Raw genomic sequence first — 25,084 nt, forward strand, 5'->3', positions numbered from 1 at the left:
AGACGGTGTCATGCTCAGTGGTGAAAGTGTAGTTGGTTCCTATCCAGAGATAGCGGTGAAGATTATGCGTCGTATATGCATTGAGGCTGAATCCTCTCTTGACTATGAGGCAAGGATGGTAACAAGATAAGCAATATAACAACTTAAGCCTGTAGGTGAAGTTTTGACTATATTATCTCTGCTAAGTTTGACGAGGATAAGTCACTTGCAGATCAAAAGTGCCGACACTTAGAATATGATGTTGGAGATTTTGTGTGTGCCGTTTTAACTAACGATCGTTTTACCGTTGAGGAGTACACCAAGTTGTTAGTATTGGTCCTTTCGAGATTGTTGAGAAGATAAACTCCAATGCCTATCATTTGAAGCTATCTAGTCATATTCGTATTATCGTTGTTTTTAATGTGAAATATTTGATTCATTTCCATGGTGATTCTTCTCATAATGATGTGGCACACTATTCAAGGGTAAATTTTCTCTACCATGGGGAGAATGATGCAAATCAAGTTTAATCTTTTTTAATAATTTCGTCGAGTTATGGTTGAGATTGAAGGGAAGGTTTGGCGCAATGGTAAAGTTGTTGTTATCTGACCAAAAGGTCATGAGTTCGAATTCTGGAAACAACTTCTTGCAAAAAGCAGGATAAGGCTGTGTACAATGGATCCTTCCCCGGACCCCGCATGACGGGAGCTTCGTACACCGAGTTGCCCTTTTTTTTTTTATGGTTGAGATTGTTTTTAGCCTATTAAAACACCTATTTAAGTTGTTATTGGATAGTTTTTGGATTAATGTGGTCGTTCTTTTCTCAAACGATGAGTTTAGTGGTCTATTTTCTTGATATTCTGCGGGATCAACATGTTTTAGAAGATTGTTTCTGGTTTTCGTGCATGAATCAATGAGATTATTAGTTTTTGTTGCGTCAGGAGAGGAGAAGAGGGGAGGCATGTGGCTAGCAATGTGCGTGGGAGAGAAAAAGAGGAGAGTGAATATTATTCCTAACTGCTTAAAAAAAATGCTCTAATTTGTTCCAAGTTGACTAAACCAGATATCAAATAAAATTTGGTACAATCATAAATTGATCAAAAGAAATCTGAATTGAGCCTAGTTTGAACCCATGTGACCCTAATCACTACACCTATTTGATGGGTTTAATCTGAATCCAATTTCATTTCAACTTAATGCCCAAATTAAATTTATTCATCTCATTTCAACTTTTTTAGTTGGCATCACGTCTCCAGCTTACGTAGACTAATTTTGGGGTTAATTAGCCCGACACGGAAGTTTTTCACAGCCTAGGGTAAATCAGGAAGCGCTTGTAATGTGCGAGCCATCAACCCATCATTCTTAGATCAACCGCAAATTCATCCGTTAATTCACCGAAGCTGCGACTCAATCCTTATATACCTATGAAACTAAGAAGGCATTTGCCGTTGCACCGTTGCCTCGGGGGCAACATATAGTTCATTTATGACTATAAATAACATCACATATTTCTATTTAATTAGTTAATTATCTTTTTAGGTTTAAGTTACAACCACAATTAATGTGAGTTAAATGGGACCAGAATTGTCACACTTAGCCCGAGTGGTGTAGATAGCATATGATTCCAATAAAACTAACATATAACAATGTAGAATCATGTTGAAAAATGTATAACCACCATGGTGACTCTAAACTATAGCCATAGTCAGTCAATAACATATAAGATTTTCAAGCTTAATTTCCATATAACAATTAACCTAAACAATCACATAGCATTTTCACTAGATATATTATTCAATACTCTGTTAATTATACATATCATTTACAACTTGGTATTGTGCTACAATATCATTCATTCTATCCAATGTGATATCCTACTAGAGGAACACCATCTCTTCTTGATTTCTCCTCCAAACTTCAAATACTCTTAATTTATTTTCTTTTTTTCTTTCTTCTCCTTCCCTTTTTGTTCCTCTTTTCCTCTTTCCTTTCTTCACAGGCTCCTTATTTTTTTGGCAATAAACTCTTCTTCTAGATTCTAGCAATACCTAATATCTGTCTCCTTCAAGATTGGTAATTTCTCTAAGTTTTCATGACTCCTAATTCTCTCCCTTATATAGTAATCAAAACTTAGTGCATTGTCTATTTACACCCATTAGTTTGTAAGATAGATCTTGTTCTTATATTCTTATCCATGAAAAACCATGGGCATATATGGTCAAAGACCCTGTTGCTATCTCCTTTTAGCTTTGTCATGTCTTATCCATGAATTACAATGTCTTATATATGTTTAAATATCATGTTCTCTCTTACAAGTGTCATCTCATCTCATCAAATACCCTGTTGCTATCTCCTTTTAGCATTGCCATGTCTTATCCATGAATTTCCATGGCTTACATGCGGTTAAATATCATGTTCGTAGCTCTTAAAGTGTCATATCATCTTATCCTCATAAAAACTGTGAGCTATGCCAAATTGGGTAAAAGAAAAGCAAAAACCATGTTGCTATCCTTATAAGCACAACCTCAGTGGGCTTCAAGTTGGGTTCTTAATGCGTTGGGTTTATAGTTGGACATTTAATTTTTCCCAGTTTGCATGTGTGACCCAATTATCCCCCTAACTAAATTGGCTTGCTTGTCCTGCCCGATTGGTTTGTCCGACCTGACCAACCTGCTTGGTTGGCCTAAACTTCCTTGTGTATCCGAGACCTATTCGACCTGTTTGGCTTGCTGGCTTATTTTGTGCATTCTACACAACCAACCAATCTTGTTTTATTGACTTGTTTGACCTATTAGACCTCCGAGTTCAAATAGCCTGAAGTGTCTAAGCCTTGATATGGCTGAATCAATTGGCTCACTAAGCCTGTTTAGACTGACTTACCTGCTGAGATCTCTCGACCCGACCCACATTGATGGATCTTTCCTGCTTGCCTAGACTGATCGACCCACAAGTTTGGTATTTATGTGTCTAGTGTTGGGTTTTGAGGATGAGGTTTATTTCTTGTGGCTCTGACCCTTGCAAGGTTGGTTAGCATTTTAGAGTTGCGGGTGGATATTGTTTCACAAGGAGACTTTGGTTGGTGTTTCTTGTTGAGTAAGAGGGATTTGATTTCTGCCTGCTTTGGCAAAATTAAAATGGTGGATGAGAGAGATGTCTCATGCATATGGTTTTCCAGCCTCTCTCTGAATGTTAGTAATACAAAGGATAGAAAATTTTAGAAATTCATTCTCTCTATTATCCATCTGCTCAATTTTCCTTCTAGGTAAACTTGCACTTACAAAATTGTAAGATTCAAAACAAGTAATAACATAAAAGAAGATTTATGTTTATCAAAATGTTTTATGGTAGCATAATATTAAGTTCTTTTCTCTTGTAACCATCACATTATCTTTTACTTACAAAAACCACGAGTGTTACTGAATTGAACAAAAGAAAATCATATTGTTATCCTTATAGTTATAATCTCACTTTATGGAGTTGGGGGTTGGGTTCAGTGTCGAATCCTCACACCTATGCTTTCCTTGAACAATCTAATGAGATAAAGAATATGAGCTATATTATCAAAATGTCTTTTATAATATAAATTTTGATTTAATGACACACGAATCCTGTGATTATGAACTATCATATTGTCATACTCTATCACTTTATGGATGGTACTTTTGCTCTAATTTCTTTGTCATGCCATCCTTGATTTTTGATGCTATGTTTTCTATTCTACACAAATAATAATATGAACTGACCCAATTTTTTTTCTTCCCAGGTGGTGCTTGACAAACTAGTTAAACCTTTCAACAATATCCTGGATTATAATACTAGGTAGTACATAGATGTCATGGAGTTGAATTTTATTTAGCTAAAAATGGTGTCTTGTGTCAGTTGTCCCTAATTTGATTATTTGCATAGTTATTAAAATCATAACCTTGTAATATTAGTAGCTCAATTACCCTTTTTATCAGTACATAAATGCACTCTTTTTGAAGTTGCAACTCTTCCATGTAGGTCATCTCGATGCAATAATTTGTTGATGCAATGCATATTGAGCTTTCTTGAACAAAAATGTGCTGACTTTTTTAGAGTCAGACTTCTATAAACTTTATGAATCTAGATAAGTTCATCTAATTTAGCATACTTGCTCAAATAATATGATCAAGCATCGAAGTTTAGATTTAGCGAAAATATAATAGAAACAAATAGAGCAATGCCAACACATTTAGTTTTATGTGGTTAGGAGATTCCACTCCTACTCCACAACCTATGACAGATCCGATGTGCCACCCCTAACTAAATTACCCCTTTATAGAGTAAATCTCTTACAATCTGAACATTAGGATCACTCTTCTCAAATACAACAAATAATAAAAGCTAAAAAATACAAGAGGGATTACTAAGAGCTTGAGTTGATGCCTTCAACCTTGTTCAAGATCCTGGAAACCATTGAGCATTGGTAGCACACAACAACAATTTTTATGAATATTTCTAGCTTAAAGCTCTCCAAAATCTTTTATAGATATTGTCCAACGACTTTATTTTTCTCGCCTCGAGTTGTCAAGAATAATTTCTAGTTGATTCAACTATAAGAGTAGTTGATATGTGACCAACAAATAACTAGGCAGTCAATTGAAAATTATGCCCCTCAAACCCTTTTGCTCATCTCTTGTCAACTAAATTTACACAGAGATCACTCCTTCACTTGAATTACCTCACCTTAAGCCTACACATAAGTTTGGATCAAAGCATTCAAGCTCTAACTATATTTGTTGAGTTGTTATTCTTCGTTTGAATGCTTCAACCAAACCATTAGCTACTCTACTCCTACCTGTGTACCCACATCAATTTTGCTGATTTTGTCTAAAATTGAAAGCCCCATACTACACATCACTTTAATTTCTCACAACTCTTATGCTTCCAACTCTTCAATCTCGTTGATGCTCTTCATCACCCTAAAACCCACCTTGTGTCAAATCCTTAGTCCATTGGGTGCACTAATCCCTTAAAGCTTGCTCCATCATGCTATCCTTCACGCCTCACCCACGATTTCATATTGCATTAGGTCATTGGTCCTTCGGATGCACCAAGCTCTCTAAGCTTCTCTAAGTGTTCTTTCAAGCGTCACCTATGATGTTTATCCCCCATTAGGGCATCAAGCCATCAAACCAACAACCGCTTCATACTCCTCATTCTAGATTACACGTTGTAAGGCCTTCAATCACTTAGTTACTCTGCCATTCATCTTTGGTTGCATTTGATTTCACCTCATCCTCCGAGCCATTAAGCACAATTCAACCAATTTGACCATGTCAAGTCATCCAATGGAACAAAAGAACCAGACTGTGTTGAGTCCCTGAGCAATCCGAGTTCACCTAAACACTTGATGCTCCCAAGTGTTTATACCTTACCACTTGGGAGCATTGAATACCAACCCTGATCACTTTCATGCAGGCAATGAATTTAGCTCGATGCTCTTTCATTGGGAAGTCTTTTGCTGCTTATTTTGATAATATTCTTTCTTATAACTAAAATCCACATAATAAGCACTCAATAAGATTGCTCTATTAACCTTATGAAAATAAAATCTCTATGAATTTTGAAAAGTATTCTTTAGAATGACTCATTTAGTTTCCCTTGGCTTTGTACTAAATATTTTAGGAGTAGTGGTGTACGAAGAAAAGGTTAAGGATATATAATAATGACCCATCTGAAAGAATCTGCATAAAGCACAAGGTTATTATTTATTTTTGTTAATGATGACTCTTGCAGCATCATTAACAGATTTCCTATAGAAAAGGATCCTTATATGCACTTCTCTGCAGTGAAAACTTCCAACTATATCAAGGAGAAGCTGTTCGCTTGCACCATTTTTAAATTTCAAGAAGATTTTTAAAGTTGGTTGTGATTGTACAAGTCATAATATATAGTAAAATGCAATTTATGTTGCTTATTCTATGGGTTTATATCCTGCACTTATTTTCTTTTTAATGGCATTAGTCCTTTTTCCAGAAAGTAAGGTTTTAACTCATGCAGGTTTAGTGGAATTACTGGTGAGATGCTAAATGGTGTGACAACAACACTTGGGGATATTCAGGTCTAACAGAAATGTCTATTGTTCTCTGGTTAAATTCCTAACTTCGATAATGTGATTTGCATATTGTTTCAGTTTCAAAAGTTTGTCAACTGTTACCGCCTTTATTTGTATTTTTAAAAATTGATTTAGCTGCTGGGTATTTGATTTGTAGGGAGACTTCCTGAAGCTTGTGAACAAAGAAACGGTTCTTGTTGGCCATTCTCTTGAGAATGACCTTTTAGCATTGAAGATATCTCATGAATTGGTAATTGATACTGCTATTTTGTACAAGCACCGGCCTGGTGCCTACAAGACAGCTCTACGAGTTCTATCTCGGAAATTTCTTTCGCGAGAGATTCAGGCTTCAGGAAATGGGCATGATAGTATTGAGGATGCAAAAACTGCTATGGATTTGGCACTTCTAAAGATTAGAAATGGTACATTGAATCAGCGAGTCACTTATCTGTTATCATTTATATGAAATAGTATTGTTTGTCAGTTACTAAATGCTTATGTAACTGAATGGTGTACATTTTAGTTAACCTTTCGAAAGCATGTTTGCTATATCTCTTCTAAAGGATAGTGGGACTGTTTGACAATACCTTCTATTGGTTGCGCTAGTTATATTTCATCTATCTTCCATGTGTTTTGATCCTGGTTTGAATTTAGTTGTTCAATTCAAATATGTAGTATAGTCGGGGCTTAAGACCACCTAGATAGGAATCACTATTATTTCTCCTTTCTTGGTAATTCCATTTCTTGGATTATTATCTAGCTGAGTATGAATTATGGGTTAATAACCTCTACTAAAGGTGACTTTGGGGTTTCATGTAGCATGTCCTTACCACAAGTATTAAGGTACTCTCGGCCTCATGAATTTGCTGTTAAAATGGAAATTTTTGAGCTTGTTGAGGTTGAAACAACTGCATTAACTAGATGCCTGCGGTCTAAGCCTACCAATTATAATGAGCTTAGAGTATTTTTTTTTTTTGTTAACTATAGTATGGTGACATACTTGTGGTTTTTCAGAACAAAGTTGATGGTAGATAATATTCTGGAGTTAGGTAATTGTATCAAGCTTGCCATGTTGGCGTTTTGAACTCTGTCCAGACAGTACGGTACTGTGACAAAACTTGGACCCTTGCTTCAAAGTATGATAATATCCATTTTGTTGAACGATAATCTACTTAGCTCGGTTACCTCCAAATACAAGCCTATAAATTTGAAAGTTAATTGAATTTAAATTAAGAATAGAAAGGTACAAAAATATTACATATATTTTTGATAATGAATATATATATATCAAAATGAGGGTAGCACATTAGATGAGAATATTGGATCATGTAGCATCATAGTGAGGTCAACCCTAATTTTCTAAGACCAGTTTAAATGATGATCTCAAGATATCTAATATAGAAATTGGTTTCTCCATGTGTTTATAAATATATCTCTGTGAATCAATAAAAGTTAAGATTTGAACTAGGCAACTAGAGCTAGAATAGACACAAGTAGAAGATATTGATACAAATTAAATCATTTTACTTTGGTGTCACTCTTTTTGGTTGTTACTGGTGCCTTGGTTGGTGCTTCCCCTCTTCTCTTTTTATTGTTTGATCTTCTTCATTTGACCCGGTAGATAGACTTGAATGACGAATCACTACATGAGCCTATCTTGATCAGTTTCAGCTGCGATAGACTCTACCTCAGTTAGTATTTTCAAAATTGTGTTAGCAAGGGAATTACAATAACATTTACATGTGTCGACTAGTATTGGTATTGGTTAGCGATCACAATAATACATTATGGTCATGACGACTGACACTGAATTACACTTGAATTGTGATTTGTATTGTGCCTGTAGCAAGCAATATTTTGAGTATTTCTAGTTTATGCAATTGCATGAAGTTTTAAGAGATCAAGATAGCTAGGGATATTAGCCTGCATACAATGTAGAGATAGTTTATATAGTAGATCCAAATAGCTAAGTTTATAAACCTATAAACCTGCATAGAGTTCAATGAAGGGATAAGATTGATATAGTAGATCCCAAATATTTGGAACTAGCATGGTTTCTTGTTGTATGCAAGGAGATGATTTTAAGTGTTTAATATACGAGGGTAAGTTCTACTAATGATTTGGTTTGCTTATGAGTTAAAGCCACCTTTAAAATTTCTCTTTTTGAAGGGATATTTTCATGTGCTGTAGTCAGAGCTCCAAATTCTGTATAATCTGGTACAAATTTGCAAATTTTAATTTAAATTTTGAAGTAGAGCTGTCTGTTAAGAGTCTTTTTTGGGCTTGTAATCATTTGAACTGCTTGTTGTTGGATGAATTTATGTTCCTTTGAGCTTGGTATAATTGAATTGTCATGCATTCATTGCATTTGTACTGATTGTTTCAGTTTTTAAAGACAAATGTCAGAAATTTGTTCCAAGTCCATTATTTTACCTTTTAAAGGGTGTTTCCATTTTGATAATCTATTGTTTTGAGTAGCTGATATACTTAGCTTCTGTTGCACCAGGACCTGATTTTGGCTCTCCCCCACAAGTCACTCGTAGAAAACTTGTTTCTATTTTGCATCAAAATGGGAAAACTTGTTCTCTCATTGATGATATTTCTATACTTAGGAAGTATTCCGATGAATCATGCAATACAATTCCAGTAGCATCAGATTCTGAGTCACTTTCTAAAGCTATAAAACAGGTTCAAAATATTAGTTCTTGCATCTGACTTCGTTCTTGCTACATTGTTAAATCAAAAGTATATCTCATTTTGATTTCTCATTTCAGGTCAAGAATGATAAAGCAAGCTTTATCTGGACCCGCTTTACGAGCTTATTCTCTTATTTTCAGAAGCAAGCTCAGGATGTTGAAAGGTTACAGTATCGAGTTGCTGAGGTTATATCATCCCTGACATGTAAAAAAAAGTCAGCCAGGGCAGCCATAAGTTATGGTTCAGTAAGCTCAGAATTGACTGACATTCTATCTGGGATTAATGATAAAGTACAAAAGCTACACAATGCATTGCCGAAAAACACACTGTTAATTATTTCTACTGGCCATGGAGATACAGCTATTGTCCAAAGGTAATATCTACTGTCTTCTTAGATTAAAATCTCTGTTTTTCTTTTGTTACGTTGTACTCATATTTTATATTGACTTCTATTTTTTGATAGAGTAAAATAACAAACTTTATAATGATTATAGTTATAATTTTTATTATCTTCAGATGATGTCGTGCTCATCAAGAGTGTGCATAGGATAAATTCGAGCTTGGATAATGGTGAAACTTAAAAACTAAAATTGAATATGATGTATATATGAAATGTAGTTTTAACATTAGTAATAGGATTGGATAATTAAGCCATGTAGAATAATTGACTTGAACTCAATTAACTATATATTTCTACTATTCAATTTATCCAATTATAGTTAAAATAATTGCTTTTGTACTTTAGAAACTAGAGATAATCTTCCTTTCTAGATGCTATTCATAAGTAATATTATGCTAAATGATGAGTGTAAATAAAATAATATTGAAACTTGAACTAAGGAGAGAAGTATAAATGTAAAGATTTCAAGTTAAGTAGAATTAAAACTAAATATGTGAAATGTAATTTCAATAAGCAATTTAGTAATTAAGATGGATAGACAAATAACCTTATGGCCAATCGAAACTGTAACTTCAAAACTTGAATTGAGGAAAGTACAGGAGTTAAAGATTTTATGTAGAGTTGAGATCAATGGACAACTAATCTTATGGCGCATTGATGTAGCATGGAAAATTGCACCGTAAAAGAAAACCCGAACAACTCAATTCACCAAAGAGGTAAATATTATTAACAAAAGGATGAATCTAATACGTGAGATTCTGACCCCTTTTATAAAATAAATTGACAATGAGATTTGTTCTTTATAAAAATATGACTTATTTCACCTACAATAAATTGTAAAAATTTTTCCTTAAAAGTCTCAATGGTTCGCAAAATTCTCTTTCAAGAAATATAATCAACTATAAAAATTTGAACATCTTAATAATTTAAAATAGGATTTAAACTGTTAAGTGTGATGTTCTCTCGAACTGAGAAGAAATTTACTTCAGGTGAGTTATCAACTTCTTTCTTGTCATTGTTTCCACAAAAGTAGTAATGATAACACTAAGTCTGTTGATCATGATTTCTTTGTTTTTTTCTCAGTTGTGTCTTCAATATGTGAGAAACCCATGTAGCTTTCTGATTTTGATTCTTGTGAGTTTAAGTATTGACTTTTTTCTCTTCTGTTTAAGTCTTCCTTTAAACTAAGTGGAAGTATTCTTCTCAACTAGAGGTGGATGTCTTCTCTATGGTTCCTTTGTGACAAAGTCAAAATGGAAAGATGAAGGCTCGAATGCCTCTCACTAATTTACCATACTCTTTATTTGAAAAATTAAAATAATATTAAAATAAATTGATAAATTAAATAACCATGCAAAATTCATTCTTTCTCATAGTGTGAATGATGATTGCAAATGCTTTTATAGCACTATTTACTGGATTTCTAAGGCTAAAGAATATATATATATATCTGTTTTTTTTTTCTACAAGGTACATCCATATATTTTTTTGGAACAATCATTACTCAACTTATTCCTCCTAGCGTCGACATTTGTCTCTCTCATATACCCAGTAGAACTCAATTTTATAGATAGAAATAGACAAAGAAATCAAATCAATATGTTGACGAGCTTTAAGTCAAAAAGTTACTAAGAATGGACACATACCCATCAATATCTTATCAGCAATTTTTTTCAATTTTTGTTCCTACTTTTGCTCTTTTAGATCTTAGGCTTGGGTTATGGTCAATAGCTTGTGGAAACCTTAAATATGATGAATTTGTTAGAGTGCTTTCCAGAAGACTGAAATAAAAGATAGTCAAATAAGTACTTTTTAGGGGTTTAAGTTAATGGTAACTCTTTAGAAGGCACAAGTGGTAACATTAGAGAGACGACTCATGTAGAGGATTATTAAGAGGTTTTTTAAGGCGGCTTAAGTAAAGGATTATTAGAGAACTCTTGAGAAGGCTTAAGCAAAAGATATTAAAGGTTCTTAAGGACGTTAAGTAAAGGACTGTTAGTTGGTTCTTAAGAATACTCAAATTAAAAGATTGTGAGTGTTCTTTAGGAGGCTCAAGTAAAGGATCATTAAGGGTCTTTTGGGAAGTCAAGAAAAGGATCATTAGGGTGCTTTTTAGGTGATAAGGGTCATTAAATACAACAAGAATTCTAGCAATTATATGATGAAGGTCATGTTGAATGCTTTATGAATAGGGTAATTTATCAAGGGGCTCTTTTGGAGTTAGGTATTAGAGTTAGCTTAGGGGTTCTTGTGTCCTAGGTCTGGGATCACTTGTAATAAAAAGTTGAGTGTTCCACGATAAAAGTCTATTATAAATGTCCTCTTGTTCAATTAGGGGTTGAGGTTTAATTAAGGGTCTTTCACTTTTGAAATAATAAAAATAACAAGAGATTCTTAGATTACAACATCAAAGGGCTCATTTAAGGAGTCATGAGAAGATTCTTGTTGCTGGAGGGATGTTAACTCCTTGTTGCTGCAAAGGTGGGCAGCTTGTGAATACGGAGTGGATGTTGAAGGAGAGACTTGGATGAAATGGTGCAAGGGATGCTAAGTATTGAATAGTGAATTAGAAGTTCGACTCTTATAATAATTGAATTACCAGAGAGTTGCTGTACCAATTGATGTGAGACACCAAGTTGAACCCTCAAATCACACAAAATTAGTATGACATTAATGGAGAAAGGAGGATAACTACCTCATGTTGAAAAATAATCTAACACAATTGAAAAGGGGTTTAGAGAATTGAAAGGAGGATAACCCTCACTTGCTATGGGCACCAGTGATACTTAAACATTCCAGTGTTGCTCGCTAGATCAGTGCCCCGTGTCCTTGCTCTATATACTGTTTTAATGCTTATCTTCCTTTTCTGTGTTAATTTAGTTCTCATGTTTATCTCCCTAAATGCTATTTGAAAATTGAAACTATATTCTGTGATTTACTTCGTTTATATCTGTTCCTTTTCGTGGGCACAGACTAAGGAAATTGCTTAAAGAGGATAATGAGAAAATAATCAACCGGGAAGAAGTTGTGAAAGCCTTGGGAGAACTCCAAGCACAAGCTGAAGTGGCACTTTGTTTTTCTAGCGTCAAACATTGACTTTGCTTTGTAATGGTATGCTTTTCTTTCTCCATGGTACTAATACTGGCTCTAGTGATGCGGAAGAGTTCTATCGACGAATAACAGCTTGCTTTCAAAAATATTTTCAAACAGGATATTTGACAGTCTACAAGATTAGAACCAGTAACAGCTAGCGGCACATCATTGTAAATAACATCCTGTAGCATCATCACTGGAGAGGTCCATTGTTGTAGCGGTACCATATTTATAAATGATGCATGTAACTCTGCCTAAGCAGAAGAGAATCATTTTTCAATCTCATTCCATATTAATTTTGATAGTCAAAAGAGTGGTTAGTTATGGTGGAACGCTGTGTTTGCACTTTTCATTTTGTATATGTAACTGTAACTATAAACAACATGCGGTGTACACTGATTAAACTTTGGGACCCTCATAAGAGCGATGAGTATGTTATTAGTTTGCCCCAGGAAATTTGCTACCACTGAGCTTAGATTGAACTTTGATTTCAAAAGGTATTACTCCTACTGAACACTGGCGGAAAAAATCAAGATGATCCTTGTTGTAAGTTGGTTGATTGGCACAATGGCTTGTCGATGTAGTCAAAAATAGTTTTGAAGCTGTAATATCTTTTCTTAAGGTTTTATGTACCCCTATCAATGATAAACAATCATGAATTTCTTTGGAATACAACAAGATTGTCTTTTTATGACTTGCATAATTGAAGAAGAGCTCATGGTTCAATCAATTTGGAAATAGGCAAGTCAGAATTTTGACCATCTTAGTGTGGATATCTTAGCGTGGATGGTTGAAGATTAGTGTAGGTTAGGAAAAATATTAAAAATTTTAGTATATAGTATATACCATATTCATATATATTATTTATTCTGAAAATTTTAGTATCTCAAAAATTTTAGTATGGTATATAATATTGTATTGAAATTTTTGGTGTTGTATGAAATTTATAATTTTTTGGTATATCAATATATCAAAAAATATTAAAATATGGGGACAAAATGCATGTTTGGCGCAATTTCAGATTACTAGTATGAGATTTATTTTTTTTGATATATTAAAATTTTTGATATATTGAAGTTTTAGTATATCAAATTTTTGGTATGTTCCAGTATAAATTTATCTTATATCGAGGAAGAGAGGAAGATTGTTATGCCAGTGGCTGAAGACGATTATTAGGAAGATTGACGGACGAAACTTGATGTTGGCTATAAATTTGCTACTCAGCATTATTTATGGCTGTGCATATATTTTACATGAATGTTTAGAATTAAGCTCTTGAATTATTGGCGCAGCTGCACTCAATTTGCTCACTTTGATGAGAGCTGATCTCCTGGTTTTTTTTTTTAATCAAAAGATATACCACTTATAATTACAGTCGGATCATTGTCGTGATCCGGTCACATTTGATTGTGATCCCTTTCTAGGTTCATTGTCCCTTCTAGATTATAGTTTGGTTCGGAGAAAACGACCGCAGGTTGCCCGGAAGGAACCGATGGTGGACAAGTGGTTAGGTTGCTGGATGTCGAGGGGGGGGGGGGCTCCGGTTATTCTCTCCAAACCAAACTATAACCTGGAGTGGACGGTGAACCCAGGAAGGGATCGTAACTAATTAAGACTGGATCGCTGTTACGATCCGACCGCAATTATAAGTGATCCATCCCCTGATCCCAAAAAAAGGGACCAAGATATTTGTTCTCACTCTTTATCCTGTAGGTACCCATTTACTTTTACCTTGGGATGATAATTATTCAATTCTCTCTTTAAATATATTGTCTCATTCGAGTAAACGATGATAATCTTCACCTAAAGTGGTCCTATATCATCCTAAAGTGGTTCTATATCATCGACCCCTAGTTAAATATAGATAGATAAATCAAGAGTGTTTTGTCTTAACATAATGACCCTTTGTATGGTAAAGTTTAGGTATCTAACAAAATATTTTGTACTCAAAATATACTAGCTCATTAAACCTAGAACAGGGAGTTTTCATGAGTCAAGTTATGTTTCAACATTTGTCAACTATTCAACACATCATCTAACCTTCCTTACATGATCCTTTGTTAGTGTGTCCTCGGGGTTATGGTTCTATGATAGGATATTCAGGTTATCATTTAGACACTCGCGATTCGATCCCCAACTATGATGTATTCATAGAATTTTTTTCTCCAAATGGAGTGTGCAACCAACGAATACTGGGCTTTGGGCTGCTTGCCGTGCGTGCTTCTCGATTTACTCTGGTGGCATGTGGAAAAATTCCGTGGGCCAGGCTGGTCACCTCTAGGCTAGTCAATGAGACTAACTGGATTTATTATTTTGTTCCCAGGGTTATGATGTTGCGATAGGACATTCAGGTTGTTGCCTAAGTACTCACGGTTCGATCCTCAGGTATGATATATTTGTAAAATTTTTTTCTCTAGATGGAGTGTGTAACTAAAGGATACTGGACTTCTTGACTATCCATCATATGCGATTTCTAATTTATCCTAGTGATCATGGGGCCAGATCGATTATTTTAAAGTTAATTAATAAGATTAAATGAATTTATCATTTATTAATGTGTCCCTAAATTATGACCATCTTGAATTGAACTTCACAGTAGCTTTCTTAAGCTTCTGTACCAACAGAAATGGTCATTGTACCAATAATAAATTTCTAAGTCATTCTATCCTTGTTTTTTTAAGGCTAAAAAAAGCTCATTTTTGATGTTAGTCAACAAAACCTCAATGACTGATGAGGTACTCATTAGTAAATGAATGGTTAACCGACTTGCATCTAACGCTACAGAGGTATTGGAGGCCACAATATAATATGTCACATAATCTATTGTACTCTTTAGCTACTTAATTACCTTTTAATTAGCAGTCTCATGGACTATCCAGAATCCTTAGCATCTCTATCAAACTTCCTTACAGCGCTTGTGAAACCGTCTAGTACATGGCATGGCATAGCATGTTGAGATCAAGACCACGAAAGCAGCACACTACCACATTGTGGATGTTAGTGATTCCAATTTTTATTACGTTAGTGTAGCTCTCTGTGAAGATGATTTGAACTATGAAGTTTATATTGTCATATCTTTGTGGAATTCACAATAGGTATCACACCCTTTGTTTTGTGTTAGACCATCTTATTGTCGGAGATTATAAGGAATAATCTAAATTGAAATTATAGAAATAATTCACTTTCTATCTAGACAGCTTGAACTATGAAGTAGAAAAGGATGAGTTGCTTGAGATGACTGGATTGTCTTGTATAGCCTAACTGCCTTATATGGCTGAGTTGCCTTGGTTGAGCTATCGGGTTACAGAGTGTGGAATCAATGCTTAGAGGTCACGACAAATATCTGTTTCCTATGTACAACAACAGACCACCATCACTATCGAACACTGGTCCGTCGCGGCAAATTGAGAAGGTACTCTTTCTCTTGCTTTTGATTGTTCAAGGTCATGGAGGGCCCCTTTATATATACCTCCATGGTAAATGAATATTTATCACCATTGCATGCATCAATAGGCATTAGCCATGCATGTGTGTGTGAGAGAGAGTGTATCTCCCATACATATGTTCACAATATCAATACTTATGAAATATATAAATCAACCACAAAGTCACAAACTCCTCAACGTGGGACTAAACTCTTATGCACCTGGGAGAGCATTTCCATCCACTTTTTTAATTCCATTCACAGTTCTAACAATTTGTTCGTGTAGCTTGATCCCTCATTCAGCGAGGAGGTGCTATTGTCTTGGATCTTAAGGGAGAGAAGAAGGACCGACTACAACATTTTAAGGTTTAGTTAATCTTAGATGGAGAGAGCATGTAAGTGAGAGAGCTTAGATCTAGTTATAAATTAAAATAATAATTAGGATTTTAGAGAGTTTAAGTGAGCCTTATCCACAACCCAAGCAATTTAGCATCATTCAATGAGATATTCCTTCTCTAGCAGATGCTAAGAATATGTCAAAAAGAATATGAATGTGTGCACCTGCTAGTGAGAAAGGATGGATAGTTGGGTCCTAAAGTTTAAACTTTCATATACAAACGTAAATGTAGATGAGAATTTTATAAGGTGCTCGTGTGTGAGTTAGATGATTGTGTTGAATATTATTCACTTTAATAATAAGAATAAGTAAAAAATTATAATACGATTAGTTTTATGTGGTTTGGAGAATTTATTCCTATTTCATGATCTATGACACATCAAATGAGTCATTCCCGATCAATCCACTATTAGTCTCTCTTCTACAAGAGACAATAGGACAGGCCTCTTACACTCCTCTTCAATAGAAATGAATTGCTAAAGTTAGGAAGAAGAGATTACCTTGGATTTGTTGAAAGAAGACTTCGCTTTGGTTGGAAAGCCTTGGAGAGGTTTTAGCATGATGACTTGGTCATTGAAAAATCAAGACAATTTAAACGCGCCCTTTACCAAGCCTAGATCCTTGAAGAGCTTATATAAGGCTCCTATGCCACCATTTTGCTCACCTCAAAGTCCAATGGAAAAAGCCTTTAGTTGATTGCTTAGCTACAAATGACTAATAAGTAACAAATGGCTACTTCTAGTTGTTTGTTTCTACAACAAAACCTTTTTATTAACTAAAATCTCATGTTTAGTCAACTCCTTAGTCAACTAAACTCTCTATAGTTAATTGAATTGAGTCATTGATCCCTATTTCACTTGACTTGCACCTTTGTAATGCGAAATTCTTAAGATCGTGCTAAGTTGCACTACAACTAAGACTTGTTGCCCCTTTGTTGAAGGCTTTACACAAGCCACTAGGTAATCTATTCCTATCTAGCTCCACAGATCATCTCTAATGACTCTTCTCAAAGGCCAAAGCCCAATACTACACATGATTCATAATCTCTCACAACTCATATCTCTAAGTCTTCAACCATGTTGCCTTTTGTTTTCCTCAATCCCACCTCGTGTTAGATCCTTAGTTTCTTGGATGCACTAAGCTCTCCAAATTTATATCAATGCGTCATCCTTCACCTCCACCTATAAGTCACCTCATTTCTTGGCCATGAAGAGTACACATGTGCATTAGGCCTCCGGTAGCTCAAATGCACAAAGCTTTCAAAGTTTTCTCTAAATGTCATCCCTCTCCCATCGCCTACCAAGTCTACCTCAGAGTCTAGTGTTAGGATCGTCGTACTCGGCTAGAGAGGGGGGTGTGAATAGCCGACCCCAAATTCTTCGTTTCTTCCTACGATTAGGGTTAGCGCAGCGGAAATAACTAAATAGAAACGCAAAAAGGAAAGATCAAACCTCAAACTCCAACTCGACGATGTAGCGAGGTTCGGAGATGAAACTCCTACTCCTCGACGTGTCCGTAAGGTGGACGAGCCCTATCAATCCGTCGGTGGATGAGTCCCCGGAGAACCGGCTAATAAATACTCCTTGTGGGTGGAGAAACCTCGCCACAATAGCTTGCAACAGCAATACGGAAATACAAAGAAGAGCAAGAACAAAATACACAATGAATGTACAAATACTCGCTTGCCTTCTCGTCGACTGAAGTCCCGGATGAAGCACCAACTTCACGGACGAATGCCAACAAGCAACTCAGTCGAAGAAGCTCACACGAAGCTTCGGAGCTCAGCAAAGCTCAAGAGCACAGCTTTCAGAAGAACAGCAGCTAAGTTCAGAGGAGGAAGAAGAAGAAGTCCTGCTGTAGAAGCCCTTGATCTCCTTTTATAACCTGCACTGCAAAGAAGACAGCGAAGAAGACGGAGATAGCCGTTGTCTCTCAACGGATATACCTGGACCGATCAGGACATATCCTGATCGGTCCAGGAAGACCCTGATCGGTCCTGGGGACCGATCAGAGCTTCCTCTGATCGGTCCAGGGACCGATCAGCATGCATGTCCCTTCCTTTTCTCCCCTTCTGATCGTTGTTTCCTGATCGGTCTGCAGACCGATCAGATAACACTCAGTAGGCTACTGTTTGGTTACTGATCGGTCACCAGACCGATCCAGATACCCAATGTATCACTGGATCGATCCACTGATCGATCCAGAGCTTGGTTTTTGCCCAAACCAAGTCCCAAGCCTTCCAAACCAACATCCGGTCAACCTTGACCTGTTGGTACATCATGCTTAGCATTCGGTCACTCCCTTGACCTGCTAAGACTCCCCACCAAGTTTCCGGTCAATCCCTTTGACCCACTTGGACTTTTCTCTTCGTGCCAAGTATCCGGTCACTCCCTTGACCTACTTGACCTTCTCAACACCAGATGTCCGATCACCCTTGATCCATCTGGATTTTCCCTTGCCCGGCTTCACTCACCAGGACTTTCCAACTGCTTGGCTTCACTCACCAGGACTTTCCCACTGCCTGGCTTCACTCACCAGGACTTTCCCACTGCCTGGCTTCACTCACCAGGACTTTCACCTAGCTTCACTCACTAGGGTTTTCACAACTGTCTGGCTTCACTCACGAGGACTTTCCCACTGCCTGGCTTCACTCACCAGGACTTATCCGTCTGCCTGGCTTCACTCACCAGGACTTTCCACATCCGGTCCAGAGAACGAGCTACCGAGCCCTCTCTGACTTCCATCTGATCCAGAAAACGAGCTCCCGAGCCCTCTCTGACCACAGTTCGGGGAACGAGCTACCGAGTCCTCTCTGACTTCCATCCGGTCCAGAGAACGAGCTCCCGAGCCCTCTCTGACCACAGTCCGGAGAACGAGCTACCGAGCCCTCTCCGACTTCCCATGTGCCAAGCTTCCATACTTGGACTTCTCCGTGCCAAGTCTCCATACTTGGACTTTTCCCGTGCCAAGCTCCCTGCTTGGACTTTTCACCATGCCAAACTCCCTGCTTGGACTTTTCCCATGCCAAGCTCCCTGCTTGGACTTTTCCCGTGCCAAGCTCCCTGCTTGGACTTTTTCGAGTCAGGTCAACTCACCTCGGGTCAACCAGGTCAACCTTGACCACGGGTTGCACCCACAATCTCCCAAGCTTGTATCCTTGTAAAACATCAAGATACAACTTTTCTGTTCACGTCAAACATTGTCAAACATAACTCGTCAAACATCAAAACATAACTCGAGTCAAGTCAACTCGAGTCTGGTCAACCAGGTCAACCTTGACCTAAGGTTGCACCAACAATCTCCCCCTTTTTGATGTTTGACAAAACTCATAATCAAACTTAGGTTTTCTAATGTTCTTCCTTGAACATTCTCCCTAAACCTACACTCTCCCCCTTTTTGACACACATCAAAAAGAGTGAATCAAGGTCAAGAGTTTCTTTCTAATGAAGGTCCCATACCTTTCATTGAAACCCTTAATTTCCCCCTTGATACTAAGGTCAACAATTAACTTAGTGATAATCCCATATCACTCAAGTCTTTAGGAGTAAAAACTCCCCCTAAAAGTCAACTCCCCTTAACTAATAGGTAAAATTCCCCCTAAAGGTCAACTCCCCCTTGACCATTGCACCAACAATGTCTTGGAGAGTTTCAAACCTTCAAAATACCAACTCCCAAGCTGAAATTTCAGACAACCAGTCGAATTTCAGCAATTTGGCACGCCCTGATCGGTCACAGACCGATCAGGCTTTTAATGAAACGGCGACGACCGAGATCCACACAGACCTGGACCGATCAGGGAACCTCCTGATCGGTCCACGACCTCTGATTTCTGATTTCTGAATTTTTCTTCTCCCGAAATTCAGAAACCTCTAGAAAATCACAGAAAATTTCAAAAATTGTAAAATTTTGAGGATACATTCCTCATAACATATACTATCATGGAAAAATAGTTTTCTATGAAAATAGCTTCCATTTTTCAATCTTGATACAAAGTTCACAAGTCTTTGAAATAGCTCAAAGTTAACTCATCTTTGTATCACCTTGTTCAATGATGAATGCTATCACTAGAAAAGCTTCATCAAGGTTTTTCAAATCAATTTTAAAATGATTTTAAACCCTTTAATTTAGGATCACAATCTTAGAGCTAAATGTACATGACTTGTACACAAGCTTTCCCTATGATTCTCAATTTCGAATTAGGCTCATCTAGGTACAAGAACTATGTACCTTGATCCTAACTCATGATCCTAATATCTCACACACATCTAAGGTGTATCAAACACATCCAAGTCAATTTTGATGTGAGATATGAGTTTAGGTCATCTTAGGCTAAGTTCTCATGCATTTTCTAAACAACAATTTGATCTCCATATCAAATTGTGTTTTTGTCCTTAAATCAAATTAATTGATTTTAAATGCAAAAGATGATGACATGGCATATAATGATATCATAAGTAAAAACATGTGCCAATGTCATGATGTCATGGCATAAAGTATGAAACTTAAATAAAGCATGACATTTAACTAACCTAAGCATTATCATGACATTTTAAATGATCATAAAATAAATATGATGTCATGACATGGCATATGGCAAACAATATATGGCAAATAATATATAAAGGTATAGAAAATATCTAATTCTAGCCTTAATTGCCATTTTTGATAGTTTTGATCATTTTACCATAAATTCTATATTCCTAAGTGTAATAGACCTAAAATCATATCCTCAAGACTTTTAGATCACTATGTGCCAACTAGATTGACTCTAGAAAAATTCCTCAAATGTGGTTGACACATCCTAATTATCTTAGGAATAATTTTCACTTTCATTTTCAAGGCTTGATTACACCTTGAAAATTCCTAAAGTGACACCTTTTGCCATGATTAGGTTAACTACCTATTCAAGTAAGGTTGGCACACCCTAAACTATCTAGTGTGATGGAATCACGCTCCTAGGAACCCAAAACCTATTTGAGCTCATTGGGTTCATTAAATATTCACTAGGGATGACTTCCCTAGCAACCCTCCTAATGACCCTCCTAGGCTTTAAAGCCTTGGTCACTTGGGACTCATCAAGATCAACTCTAGGGGTGACTCCCCTTGTGACCTTGGTGATGGTCTTTCTAGCCCTAGGTCTTGTTCCATAATCAAATGGAACATTATGATAAGTGGGCTTGACCACTTGGGACTTAGGTTTGTGACCCAAACCTTTCATGTTCTTGGACTTGGGTTTTTGACCCTTAGATCCTAGAGTTGACTTCTCTAAATTTTTAAGGGTCTTTTCTAAAGTGTCAAGTCTTGACCTCAAGACTTTATTCTCCTTTTCTAATACCTCAAGTTTTAATTTGTCATTGTTCTTTGAGGTACTCCTAGGCATATGTCTAGATGATTTGGGATTTCTACCTAGGTTCTCCCTAACCTTAGATGTGTTAATCCTAGGATTGACATTTCTAGTGTTGTCCTTACCTAGGCTAACATGTTTAGCACCTAAGCACATATATTGGTTCCTAAAGTTAACATGCTTATCATTATTAACAATTGCAACAAAACTACTAGCATGTGTCTTATTGCAAGAGTAAGACTTAAATGTTACCTTAGGGTTTGCCTTCGCTCCCCCTATTGGCGTGCTCGTCTTCTTGTCCTTATGAGGTTGCCTCCCCCTCGGACATTGACTCCTATAGTGTCCCCTTCGCTTGCATTGGAAGCACACCACGTGCTCCTTGCCCTTGCGTGTTGGGACTCCGGCTTCCTTGACCTTTGGCGCCGGTGGAGTCTTTCTAACCCTCTTTGGACATTTACTCTTGTAATGTCCAAATTCCCTACACTCAAAGCACATTATGTGTAATTTACTAGAAACTAAATGGCTTGAATTACCTAGAGTTGAGGATGGATGAACGCTCTCTCCTTCATCCCTTCCGGAGGTAGAAGCTTCTTCTTCTTGCTCCGAACTTGAAGAAGAACTCTCCTCCTCTTCTTCTTTAGATGTTGAGTGGCCCTCAACTTCTAAATCCATTCCTCCATGAAGTGAGCTACTTGGCTCACTTGACTCCTCTTCATGACTTGAAGTGGAGTTCTCCTCATGGAACTTTGCCAAGTTGTTCCACAACTCCTTGGCATCGTTATATCCACCTATCCTACACAAAATATCATTAGGTAAAGAAAATTCAAAAATTTTCAATACCTCATCGTTGACTAGGGATTGGTGGACTTGTTTCTTGGTCCACTCCTTCTTCTCTAGGGTTTCTCCTTTCTTGTCCATCGGAGGCTTGAAACCTAATTGAACACAACTCCAATTTTCAAGGTTAGTCATAAGAAAGTACTTCATTCTTACCTTCCAAAACGCGAAGTCGTCGCGATCGTAGAAAGGTGGAATTGTGACGTCTTCTCCAAATAACTCCATTCTCTAGCTTGTGCTCCCTTGGGTGTTAATCCGTCGAAGAGCAACCTTGCTCTGATACCACTTGTTAGGATCGTCGTACTCGGCTAGAGAGGGGGGGTGTGAATAGCCGACCCCAAATTCTTCGTTTCTTCCTACGATTAGGGTTAGCGCAGCGGAAATAACTAAATAGAAACGCAAAAAGGAAAGATCAAACCTCAAACTCGAACTCGACGATGTAACGAGGTTCGGAGATGAAACTCCTACTCCTCGGCGTGTCCGTAAGGTGGACGAGCCCTATCAATCCGTCGGTGGATGAGTCCCCGGAGAACCGGCTAATAAATACTCCTTGTGGGTGGAGAAACCTCGCCACAATAGCTTGCAACAGCAATACGGAAATACAAAGAAGAGCAAGAACAAAATACACAATGAATGTACAAATACTCGCTTGCCTTCTTGTCGACTGAAGTCCCGGATGAAGCACCAACTTCACGGACGAATGCCAACAAGCAACTCAGTCGAAGAAGCTCACACGAAGCTTCGGAGCTCAGCAAAGCTCAAGAGCACAGCTTTCAGAAGAACAGCAGCTAAGTTCAGAGGAGGAAGAAGAAGAAGTCCTACTGTAGAAGCCCTTGATCTCCTTTTATAACCTGCACTGCAAAGAAGACAGCGAAGAAGACGGAGATAGCCGTTGTCTCTCAACGGATATACCTGGACCGATCAGGACATATCCTGATCGGTCCAGGAAGACCCTGATCGGTCCTGGGGACCGATCAGAGCTTCCTCTGATCGGTCCAGGGACCGATCAGCATGCATGCCCCTTCCTTTTCTCCCCTTCTGATCGTTGTTTCCTGATCGGTCTGCAGACCGATTAGATAACACTCAGTAAGCTACTGTTTGGTTACTGATCGGTCACCAGACTGATCCAGATACCCAATGTATCACTGGATCGATCCACTGATCGATCCAGAACTTGATTTTTGCCCAAACCAAGTCCCAAGCCTTCCAAACCAACATCCGGTCAACCTTGACCTGTTGGTACATCATGCTTAGCATCCGGTCACTCCCTTGACCTGCAAAGACTCTCCACCAAGTGTCCGGTCAATCCCTTTGACCCACTTGGACTTTTCTCTTCGTGCCAAGTATCCGGTCACTCCCTTGACCTACTTGACCTTCTCAACACCAGATGTCCGATCACCTTGATCCATCTGGATTTTCCCTTGCCCGGCTTCACTCACCAGGACTTTCCAACCGCCTGGCTTCACTCACCAGGACTTTCCCACTGCCTGGCTTCACTCACCAGGACTTTCCCACTGCCTGGCTTCACTCACCAGGACTTTCACCTAGCTTCACTCACTAGGGTTTTCACAACTGCCTGGCTTCACTCACCAGGACTTTCCCACTGCCTGGCTTCACTCACCAGGACTTATCCGTCTGCCTGGCTTCACTCACCAGGACTTTCCACATCCGGTCCAGAGAACGAGCTACCGAGCCCTCTCCGACTTCCATCCGGTCCAGAGAACGAGCTCCCGAGCCCTCTCTGACCACAGTTCGGGGAACGAGCTACCGAACCCTCTCCGACTTCCATCCGGTCCAGAGAACGAGCTCCCGAGCCCTCTCTGACCACAGTCCGGAGAACGAGCTACCGAGCCCTCTCCGACTTCCCATGTGCCAAGCTTCCATACTTGGACTTCTCCGTGCCAAGTCTCCATACTTGGACTTTTCCCGTGCCAAGCTCCCTGCTTGGACTTTTCACCATGCCAAACTCCCTGCTTGGACTTTTCCCATGCCAAGCTCCCTGCTTGGACTTTTTCCGTGCCAAGCTCCCTGCTTGGACTTTTTCGAGTCAGGTCAACTCACCTCGGGTCAACCAGGTCAACCTTGACCACGGGTTGCACCCACAATCTCCCAAGCTTGTATCCTTGTAAAACATCAAGATACAACTTTTCTGTTCACGTCAAACATTGTCAAACATAATTCGTCAAACATCAAAACACAACTCGAGTCAAGTCAACTCGAGTCTGGTCAACCAGGTCAATCTTGATTTAAGGTTGCACCATCATCTAGCTCGTGTTTAGCTTTCAGTCCCTCAAATACACCAATGACATCCTTCACCCCTCATCTACAAGTCTACCTCTTTGACCTTCGAGTTAATGAACTAGGCAACCAACCAACTCAACTATATCGAGCCATTCGCCATACCAACTCGACTGTGTTGAATCACGAAGCTCTTTGAGCTTTTATATTCCTTGTTCTAAGTCCACAATTGATACATATGCTATAAACACAAGTCAAACTAGCTTAAATTATTTATTAGACAGAAAATTACATGGTCAAAGCTCACCACTTTGGAGCATTAATGAAACAACAATCTATTATTAATTATATTTGCTAATTTATTTAGGTTAGGGCATGATCAAATAAAATAAACTAGAAGAGGCTTACTAACTTAAGCCTCTACAATTTACCTTGTTGGAAATTTAATTGTTAAAAATGATAATATATATGTTGGGACTATAAGCAAACAATTAACCTTGCGTAAATTTTGCATTTTCAAATGTTTAATTATAATTAAGCTTGATATTTTCTTTCAAGATTCATGGTTTGAAAAAATTATTCTTACTTTCAAATATTTT

At 37.7% G+C, this 25,084-nt stretch overlaps 1 protein-coding gene across 6 annotated transcripts in view; it reads left to right on the forward strand.

Annotated features, from left to right (window-relative positions):
• The window catches only part of LOC121969944 (small RNA degrading nuclease 5-like), a 43,879-nt gene extending 31,320 nt beyond the window's left edge, over positions 1-12,559 (forward strand). For 2 of the 6 annotated variants that reach the window (XM_042520274.1, XM_042520272.1), the window contains exons 9-15: positions 3,743-3,798; positions 6,004-6,064; positions 6,216-6,480; positions 8,565-8,746; positions 8,833-9,128; positions 12,128-12,266; positions 12,366-12,559. In XM_042520274.1, coding sequence (XP_042376208.1) covers positions 3,743-3,798; positions 6,004-6,064; positions 6,216-6,480; positions 8,565-8,746; positions 8,833-9,128; positions 12,128-12,251 — 984 coding nt within the window. In that variant the 3' untranslated portion in view covers positions 12,252-12,266; positions 12,366-12,559. Of the gene's footprint in view, positions 1-3,742; positions 3,799-6,003; positions 6,065-6,215; positions 6,481-8,564; positions 8,747-8,832; positions 9,129-12,127; positions 12,267-12,365 lie in introns of those variants that run through there. The other 4 variants (XM_042520275.1, XM_042520277.1, XM_042520276.1 and 1 more) reach the window with 4 other exon arrangements.
• The last annotated feature ends 12,525 nt before the right edge of the window (positions 12,560-25,084 follow it).

This window comes from Zingiber officinale, chromosome 4A, assembly GCF_018446385.1.
Source record: "Zingiber officinale cultivar Zhangliang chromosome 4A, Zo_v1.1, whole genome shotgun sequence".
NCBI lineage: Eukaryota > Viridiplantae > Streptophyta > Magnoliopsida > Zingiberales > Zingiberaceae > Zingiber > Zingiber officinale.